The 9,599-nt window shown below is 53.5% G+C and overlaps 1 protein-coding gene and 1 long non-coding RNA gene across 2 annotated transcripts; one reads left to right on the top strand and one right to left on the bottom strand.

Moving 5' to 3' along the window:
- Positions 1–415: 415 nt before the first annotated feature.
- Positions 416–2,935, bottom strand: Foxl2 (forkhead box L2). Its single transcript, NM_012020.2, has one exon. The coding sequence runs from the start codon at positions 2,879–2,881 to the stop codon at positions 1,754–1,756; it is 1,128 nt and encodes a 375-aa protein (NP_036150.1). The 5' UTR covers positions 2,882–2,935; the 3' UTR covers positions 416–1,753.
- Positions 2,936–3,231: 296 nt separating this feature from the next.
- Foxl2os (forkhead box L2, opposite strand) lies at positions 3,232–9,387 on the top strand. Its single transcript, NR_003248.3, has 8 exons — positions 3,232–4,137; positions 4,308–4,338; positions 4,424–4,514; positions 4,685–4,937; positions 5,586–6,248; positions 7,233–7,355; positions 7,461–7,557; positions 7,820–9,387. It is a non-coding gene; the product is annotated as a forkhead box L2, opposite strand (long non-coding RNA).
- The last annotated feature ends 212 nt before the right edge of the window (positions 9,388–9,599 follow it).

Genomic DNA, 9,599 nt, shown 5'->3' with positions numbered 1-9,599 from the left:
GAAATCTGGATTTTATATTAAAAAATGTTACATATATTTTTGACAAAAAAATTCTTAGACGTATGAGGATAGCAGTGGAAACACAGCGTACGCACCTAGTACAATTATGTAAGAGGCAAAATATAAACTTACACGAACGCAAAACGAGAACAAACCTTGCCTACAGTAGCCTCTAGCGAGGGCCGGGTATCTTTGCCGGTGTGAAACAGCCGCAACAGACAAACGATGACACAGAAAAACAAACAATCTCCTGAAAAACAAAGCAGCAGCGACAGCCCAAAGCGCCTGCCACCCGGGTTGTCCTCAACTCTTGTTTGTGTCACTTTTTAAAAGAACACAATTTTTCTTGAAAGGCTCGCTCTCTTAGCTAGCTAGCTGCTGAACTACGGTGTAAAAGAAACAATGCAAGTCCGTGTTAAAAGAAAAACAAAAAACAAAAAAATTTATTTGGGAATTGACAAGGGACGCCCTCACACACGTACAAACACAACAAAAGTGCTCTAGTTCCCTCTAGAAAATTTGGTCCCCGAAAGACATTACTCAACCACCAGGTCACGGGATTTCGGGCCAGCCGGCTGGGGCCACAAGCCCGTGTGGGCCGGCCATGACGAGTTTCACATTTCTCCTTCCGAAGGTGGAAGAAACAAGACATTGGAAAAACAAAAATCAGGGATAGGAGTGTCATCTGGGCGGTGTGTACCAGCCAGGCAGAGATCTCTTCTGGCATCCGGGGCAGAATCGGAAGATCCGGGGAAATTTGTTTTGAGTTCAACTTTTAAATAGAAAAGAAATTCCTAATTTGTAGTGGAAACCTTATTTTAGCTAGTTATTTTCTCCTCCCTCTGAACACAGCCTAATGAAGTCACCACGGGAATTCTTACACAAATTTCCCAGCAGGGTCGATGAAGAAAACCAAAACTTTTGATTTTGTTGTTTGGTTTTAGCAAACTCCAAGGCCATTACATTTCTCCTCCCCACCCCCCCATGAATGTTTTATTCTCTCCCTCTTTCTTTTTTTCTTTAAAAAGTATTTTTTAATATTTTCAAAAGCCTCACCAATCTTTTTCATAAAGACCTGGCCTGGAGGTGCCCTATGCGGTGCTCTGCGGAGCGGAGGCACCACGGCCTCACAAGGAGCGGGGGATGAGAACTCGGTTGCAGGCCGCGGAACGAGGCTGTCCCTGCTCCAGCCTGGGGCTCAACCCCCGCCCCGCCCAGTGGGCCCCTCTGCAAGCGGCTTCTGATCAGTTCCAGGAGGGATCGCAGAGCGACCAGACACGTTCTTTCCATTCTCCGGTAGTGTGGGTCCCTCTTCCCCCAGCAGCCTAGCGCTTCTAGTCGCAGACAGTCGGGGTGGGGAATTAAAAATAAAATCGAGCTTGAGTCCACCGACCTGGAAGAGAGGGCCAAGAGGTAAGCTGCGTCTCAGACACTTCGACCGCACCTCGGCCGGGGACTCACTCCCTGCGGTGAGGAGAGGAGGCCCGCGGAAAGCACGGAGTGGGCGGCCTCCGGCCAGCAGCACGGGAAAGCAGAGGCCGCGGCGGGGAAGAGCACCGGAGGAGCAGCGGAGGCGACAAAGCGGAGTCGCAGGAGCGGGGCGGACCGAGGAAGGGCAGACCGCTCGAGGGCTCTGCATCCAGAAGCTGTCCCGGAGTGCGCGCTGTCAGGCTGGCTGCTGCGGCTGCGACCCGAGCTCGGCTCCTCCACTCCCGGGATAGGGGTGGGGGACCGCTCCCGCGCGCGTTGGCACTCAGAGATCCAGACGCGAGTGCAGCGCGCCCGTCTTGCTGTCGTGGTCCCAGTATGAGCAATGCATCATGGCGAGCTCGGGTTGCCGGGCGCAGGCGAACTGCAGGCCGGGCGCGCTCGTGGGCGCGGGTGCCGGGGGCGCGGCGGTGGCCGGGCTGGCGGGACTGAGCTGACCCGGGGGAGGCGCGGCAGCCCCGTGGTGTGGCGGGGCTGGCGGGGGCGCAGCGGCCGCGTGCAGATGATGTGCGTGAGGGTGCGGGTGAGGGTGCGGCGGCGGTGGCGGCGGCGGTGGTGCGGCAGGAGGGCCCCCCAGGCCGTTGTAGGAGTTCACGACGCCCGGAGGCAGCGCCATGCTCTGCACGCGCGAGTACGGCCCGTAGGAGGCGGCGGGGCCCGCCAGCCCCTTGACCACCGCGGCTGCACCGGGGCTGCCCGGGCCGGCGGCTGCAGCGGCTGCAGCAGCGGCCGCCGCAGCCGCCGCCATCTGGCAGGAGGCGTAGGGCATGGGCGAGGGAGGCTGCGGCAGGGGCCAGGAGTTGTTGAGGAACCCCGATTGCAGGTACTTGGGTGGCGCCAGGTAGCCATAGCCATCGGCCCCAGCTCCGGGCACGCCGCAGCCACCCGCCGCTCCTCCGCTCCCGAAGAGCCCCTTGCCGGGCTGGAAGTGAGCGGGCGGCGGCCGGAAGGGCCGCTTCATGCGGCGGCGGCGCCGGTAGTTGCCCTTCTCGAACATGTCCTCGCAGGCCGGGTCGAGCGTCCAGTAGTTGCCCTTGCGCTCGCCGCCGCCCTCGCGCGGCACCTTGATGAAGCACTCGTTGAGGCTGAGGTTGTGGCGGATGCTATTCTGCCAGCCCTTCTTGTTCTTCTCGTAGAACGGGAACTTGGCTATGATGTACTGGTAGATGCCGGACAGAGTGAGCCTCTTCTCGGCGCTCTCGCGGATCGCCATGGCGATGAGCGCCACGTACGAGTACGGGGGCTTCTGCGCGGGGTCTGGTTTCTCCGGTGTTGTCCCGCCTCCCTTGCCGGGACTCGGCGGCGACGCCTCGGCCTCTTTGACTGCGCGTCCGCTCTCCGGAGCCAGCAGGGTCCCCGCCGTGTCTTCGGGCTCGGGGTAGCTGGCCATCATGACAAAAGCCGGCTCTCCGCGGCCGGGCAGCCCGGAGGCTGTGCTCTCCTGGTGCAGGCTCGCCTTGCAGGCGGGCGCAGGAGTGTGCGCTCGGCGCAGAGCCTCTAACTTCTGCAGGCTGCGGGGACCGGAGGCCTCGCGCGGCTCTCACTCTCTTCTCTTTTCCCCCCGGGGAGCGGTCTGCGGGAGTGGAAGTCAGCCTCTGGCCATCGGGAGTCTGCCCAACAGCGAGGGGCTCCGGCCCCGCCGCCCCTCCCCGCCCAGGCCAGTCCCCGCCTCGGTGGGTTTTCTTGGCTGAGCTCTCCCCTCCCCCCACCGCCCGGTTTCCCCGAGGCGCGACCCGCGTCTCTGGCGCAGCCGCCTCCTGGAGTCCCTAGTGCGCCAGGAGCCTCGCTCCGTTCTGATTCGTATGGGCTCCGCAGAGTTCCGCTTGCGTCAGGGGCCTTCGCCCCTATAGCGGGGCAGCCAGCAGCGCACGGGCGAGTTCATCTCTAAGTCTCCTTTTTTTTTTAAACGGCCGGCAGAACTTGGACCGGCCTTCCCGAGCCTCCGGAGCCTCCCGGGCCCAGCCAACAGCCTGCCTCACGCTCTTACGAGTCTTGAAAATCTGCGGGTGTTTGCTTCGCCGAAAAGCCCTGGTTGGGGCTCGCTGCGCCCTGCCAGTGCCCCGGGAATGCTGACCCCAGCGAGGAGAGGTGATCCAAGCCTCTGGGCAGCTTTCAGGTGAAAGAAAACAAAACCCTTTGCTCTGTGCTTCGGGCTGTGCTGGGGCTAGACTTCTAGCTTTGAGGCTTAGGGAGGGGCGAGATGGCAAGGGGGCCGGACCGGGGTGGAGTGGCCGAACTTTGCGGCAGCTGGAGGTAAACCAGCTCAGAGCTCGTGTCACGGAAGGCAGAAGCTTCGGCCTGCTCTGTCCCTCGAGCTCTCTGAGCCCAATTGAGGCTGGGGAGAGGATCGCTGGGAAGAGACACCCAGGAGTACCGCTCACTGGCATCGGACGTTTCGCTTCTCTGTGCTGAGGTGGATGTAGGGACCAGCTTTCTCCTTGGAACTCGCCTTGCAATCCCACAATTTGGGTGTGTGTTTTAAAGATCAAGTGGTATCCCTTGTACTCTGGCTTGGACACAGACGAGGATGTTGCTGAGGGGCTTTGGGGACTGTTGCGTGCACAAGTGTCACGCGTGGAAGGCACGGGGCAAAAATCTGTTCTTAAAGACACACGTGATACTGCGCAAGTGTGCTGTTCAGAAACCCAGGTATGCTTATATATGTACAATGTGTGAGACTTGTATTTGCTTATTTTTGCTTAGTGAGGTGTATGAATCAAGCACCAGAGTACATGGTTGTATCCATGAACATGGTTCGTGGATACAACCTCTTTTTTTTTTTTTTTTCCTGTCTTCCTTTGTCCTTCCTACCCTTACAGCCGTTACCTGCATCTTCTCCTTCCAGCATAGGTAAGGAAGGAAAACCACAGGCTGGGGAGGCGCTTTCTCGCGTCCCAGTCACGAATGGACAGTAGTCTTTCCCCTTGTTTTTAAGATAATAGCCGAAGTCTGGTGGGGATCCAGTTACATCTCCGAAAATAGAAAACGGACTTAGAGGAATTCCTTCCGTGCCAGCACAACATCAGGTGTGCCCTGTCACTCAGCCTTAACACAGGTTTGCAGTCTTGGAAGTGTGAGAGAGGCTGAGGAAGAGTGATCAGACACGTTGTGAAGGATAATGGTCTGAATGAATGATGTGTGCCAGTCACACATCTAGGTGGCTATCCCAGTGCCTGTTTCTACCTCTTTCTTTCAGGTTGCTTGGACTTTAAGAGTTCTCCAGAATGCCACGAGCCCACACTGGCCAGTGGCTCCAGCGGTCCGAAGACCATTTATCTACAGTGTGTGCTTGTGCTTCCCACTTTGAGATGAAGGGAAAGGAGGACTCTGTGTGTGTGTGTGTGTGTGTGTGTGTGTGTGTGTGTGTGTGTGTGTAGTCCAACATCTCAAAGATGACTACAGAGAGGTCAGCCAGGCAAACCCGGCCTAACCACCAGGATACAAGGGAGGTAGGCTTCTCTAAATTTCTCTGAGAAATACCCACATCTAGCCCTTATTGACAGTATCCCCAAGTAGCCTCCATGTTTTTCTAAGCTATCCCTCACCGCCCTGAGCACACTCAAGAGACAAACAGCACTTCTTCAATACTTGTCTGTTTTCTGAGCATGCCTGCAGGTGTTTGTCTTCTTCCTCACCATCAGGCATGCCCAGGTTATGGGTCTGGATCTGAGTCTGCTTGGTTCTGGGCAGGGGAAAAATATCTGGCTTTGGTCGGGACCAAAGAGGGTGGAGGTCGGTCTCCCTCTTCTTCATTTTTTTCTTTTTTTCTTCCTTTTTTTTTTCTTTCTTTGACCACCCAAGCTGACCCTGGGTCTCATCCCCCACCCCCTCCACGGCTCCATTTCCGGCCGCTCAGCTCCTCCTCAGCAGCCAGGTGTGACAGAATTGTTGCATGTGTCATCGCTTCCCTGAATTCCTCTGTCGGCTCCCTTTTCAGTCTTTAAGGAGCCCGAGGTGTGTGTGTGTGTGTGTGTGTGTGTGTGTGTGTGTGTTGGGATTGTAGATCAGAATCTCTTTTAGGCTTTTTTTTTTTTTTTTTCTGAGTGGAAATAGGAGTCACACATTCCTGGGAACTGACTTCTTGCTGTCCTTTGCAGGATCAGCACCCTAATCCCAGGTGGAGAAAGAGTGCCTCTTGTGCGCACAAGGCTGGGAAACACAACTGCAGGGCGCCCCGAGGGATCACCTTCCAGACCCTGGGTGAGCAGCCAGAGCTAAGAAGACTGGGACGAATGTGCTTGCCTGTTCGGTGGTACAGCAGTAGGTGGATAGAGCAGGCACTCTAGGAAGTGGCCGGGTGGACTTTGATTCACTTCTCACTCCTACCCAGTCCCCTTAGGCAGGCTGGGTAGGGACCCAGGTCTCGACTATAGTAGGATTCTGTTCCTCTAGGCCTGTGCGGCCCCGTTGTGCGGCCCCCACAACTTTCACCCGTTTCATTCTGGCAAGGTTAAGCACCATCCACTTAGTGGCAGAGGCCTCGGTCCTGAGCCAGGCGGAGGAACTCCGTGTTTCTCTGGCCGGGGTTTTCAGGATTCCTCAGCGCCTCCAGCTCCTTGTGCCTCTAGAGAAATGCCTGCCCATGCCTTGCCGGGGAGCCAGGGACAGAGCAGAAGCCTCTCAGCAAGCTGGTCTAACGCTCCGAAGTCTCGACCGCCGCCTACGTGAGCAAGTCGCGGATCCCCGGTGAAGATGCTTTTCTCCCGGGCCGAGCTTCCTGCAGCTGCCGCAGAAACACCGCGGACCGCCACGCGAGGCAGGCTAGTGTTTCCCCAGTACCGCTCAGCTCTGACGCTCAGCCACCCGGCTGGCTGCTAGCTGCTAGTCCTTCAGATCCTCTTCTTATCCGGCCTGAGTTCCCGCGCCAGAAGAAAAGAACCAGGAGGCTGAAGCCCTCTTCTACGCAAGCTGCTTCAGCAGCACATTGGAAAGAGGAGCGCTTCAAAGGGGACTTATGTCCCTACTGGACCTCCAGCTTCACACCTACAACTTAAGCATCCACACAACATCTCTCTAACACACAGTGACCCCCATCCATCTCTCTTCCCGCCAACCTTGAATTCTCTCCGCCCCTTTACTCCCTCAGTTTACCTGTTGCAAATATTTGTTCAGACTCTGAGCATTTTAGTAGAAGTGTGTTAAATCGGCTTTTAGACTCCAAGTCTCTTCACGCCAGCGTGCCCTCCCACTTCATGGCTTCCCAAGTCATTGCTTTAAGTGAGGGGAATTCCATTTTGTGAAAGTCTGCCAAGCTGTGGGATCAGAGACCCAATAGTGTTCTCAGGACATTTGCAGATCAGGCCAGGGCCACTAGACTCTGGATACCTTTTGGAAGCCCAGCCTGATCTACAGTGTTTGATCAAGGATGGTCATAGGTTCTAGAACGGCTTGAAGATGCTGCACCTTGTCCTGGAAAGTGCTCCCAGGGGAGGATTTGTGGACAGTGAGAGAGCAGGAAGTGGGTTTGTGGACAGGGTCTTGTAAGGGGCCCCAATAGCCAGCAGCCCTCCCCTAGGGACCTCTTCTTATCAGGACTCTGAAGAAGTCATATGCAAGGGCTTTACCCGCTGAGCAACCCATCCTTCCTTAGGCCGCTTTGCAGACTAATTCAAGCCTTGCTGGGCTCTGAGTTTGTGATTGGATATAATTACTGGCAGACTGCTGTGGTGGCACAGGTAGAAGTAGTCTGCATTTGGGGTCCTTTGGCAGTGGATAATTGAGGATCCTGGTGTACCCTGTTCCAGGTACCTTTTGGCTCTGGTGTTTTGCTTGGAGGAATGAAAGACCAGTGATCTGTCTGAACAGAAAGAATGCCATTGTATGGACATGGAAACTCAAGTCCAGAGACATACATGGTCATGCATGATGTGAGTTAGCCCACAGAGGTACCTAGTACAGAAAGAATGGCGGGGGGGGGGGTGGTGGTGGTGGTGGTGGTGGTCCTTATGCCTGGCTCTGTCTTTTTGTTTTAGGACAAGGTCCCACTGAATAGTCCTTGCTGGCCTGGAACTCTCTTGTAGACCAGGTTGGCCTTGGCTGAGATCTGCCTGTTGAGCACCGGTATTAAAGGTATGTGCCAGCCAACCGTACACCACAGTCTTTATACATAGCATTGGCAAGCTGGGGACCACTACAGTGGGACAGATGACAAAGGCCCTTGTTTAATTTTCAATTGTATCAGCCTGGGAAATTAAGGAACATTGTCTTGCTTCAGAGTTTTATATTTTTATCAGTTTTTGAAGAGCTATATATTCACCTGAACCCCACCCGGCCCCCAAATATAGAAGGCTTGCAGTACAAAGTCTCTTTCTCTCTCTTTCACCTCTCCCAGGCTGACAGAACCCTGTATTTTATGCCTAATCCAAGTGTGAACGCCGGTTTTCTCCTGCACACTGCCACTTTCCTAGTTACAGAATAGCAACTAGTGCTCCAAGCTTGGCACCATATAACTCCCCCGGGGGTGGCAGTCCCTCCCACCCCTGGGGTCCCTCTCTTAGCTCAGGCTACCCTGGAGCTTGAGATACTCCTCCTTCAGACTCTCAGATTTCAGATATGCGTCGTGATGCCCCATCTCAATGCATGTTCTTTATAGAGCTGAGAGGGGCTGTGTTCGTGCATCTTCACGGTCAACTTGATTGAATTTGGAATCACGTAGGAAACACACTGTGAGCATGTTTGTGCATGAGGGCATCCCACGGACTGGGGGGCCCTGGACTGGATACAAAGAAGGGAGGAAGGCATCAGATGGAAGATGGGAGTAAGTCAGCCGAGCACCAGCGTTTATCTCACTGCTTCCTGACTGTGGACACAATGTGACCATCTGCTCATGCTTCTAATGGCCATGCTCTTCCTACCATGGTGGACTCTATACCCTGAATCTGCAAGCCCAAATATATATGTGTATACACACACACATACACACACATAAATATATATATATGTATATATATACACATACACATATACATACATATACACACATACACACACACACACATATATATACATATGAAGATATGTGTATATATATATATATATATATATATATATATATATATTTAGTTTTTATTTTTTTATTTATGCGTGTGCGTACCCACACAGTGGTGTGTGTATTTGTCTCTCTGTGTGTATGTGTGTGTGTGTGGTGTGTGCCACTGTGTGTGAGGATACCTTAGGATTCCAGTTAGAGTTCCAGGCAGTTGTGAACTTCCCAGTGTGGGTGCTGGGAACCGAACTTGGGTCCCCTGGAAGAACAATAAATTCTCTTACTCTCTGAGCCGTCTCTCCAGGCTTTCTTGTCAGATACGTTGTTAGCCCAGTAACAGGAAAGTTAACTAACACAGCAGTGTCTAGGTTGTTTCTAAACCTTTGTTTTTAAAAGCAATACTTCAGTATACAGTCTTGTATACTTAATTTTGTAGACACATCCATATATTTAAAAGCAACATGTTCTAGTAGCTGTGTCATGTGGTGTGTGCATTTTTAAGTTTGGTAAGTTATGCAAAGCTGTCTTCCTGGGAAGCACCAGTAGAGGCTCCCATCAACAGGGAATTAGATTCCAGTTGTTTTCTAGATTTCAGTACACACTTTAAGGTGCAGGAGAGGGATTCCCCATGTAGCACAGACTGACCTCAAACTCTTCTGTGCCTTCTGCCTCTGCCTCACGAGCACTGGGATTGCGGTGTAAGCAGCCTGACCCACTACCTCTTTGCTTTTCAAGGTAGAGATTTTACAGCTGAGGCCCCATCTGCATCTTCCTTTGGTTCCTGTCTGTTTCTCTCCTGGAGTGATCATCATGGCAGATTTGGTGTTTAACATTCCTGTACCTGTTATGACATGTGTGTAACATGTGTATGTACTCCTGGGCAATAAATCAAGGTCTGGATTTCGTAGCTTTCTATAACTGGTATCTGGTTGTTCTAAAAGACATGTGCTTGCCTTTTTAATTCGACCATATGTTTGTGAAAGGTTCCTGGTCGATACACAAAGACAGGCACTGTTCATTCTCCCTGTGTGGCACCACTCCATTGTATGAACACGCTGTGGTTTATTTATCCATGTTCCTGTTGGGAGGCATTGGATCGTTTCCTAGTCTTTACTGTTGCCCGGAA

This window comes from Mus musculus, chromosome 9 (genome assembly GCF_000001635.26).
Source record: "Mus musculus strain C57BL/6J chromosome 9, GRCm38.p6 C57BL/6J".
Taxonomy (NCBI): domain Eukaryota; kingdom Metazoa; phylum Chordata; class Mammalia; order Rodentia; family Muridae; genus Mus; species Mus musculus.
This window is presented reverse-complemented; position numbering and strand designations above follow the sequence as displayed.

Bases quoted from the DNA above. Each gene is read 5' to 3' on its own strand.
- Foxl2 (NM_012020.2), bottom strand. From the start codon at position 2,881: ATGATGGCCAGCTACCCCGAGCCCGAAGACACGGCGGGGACCCTGCTG.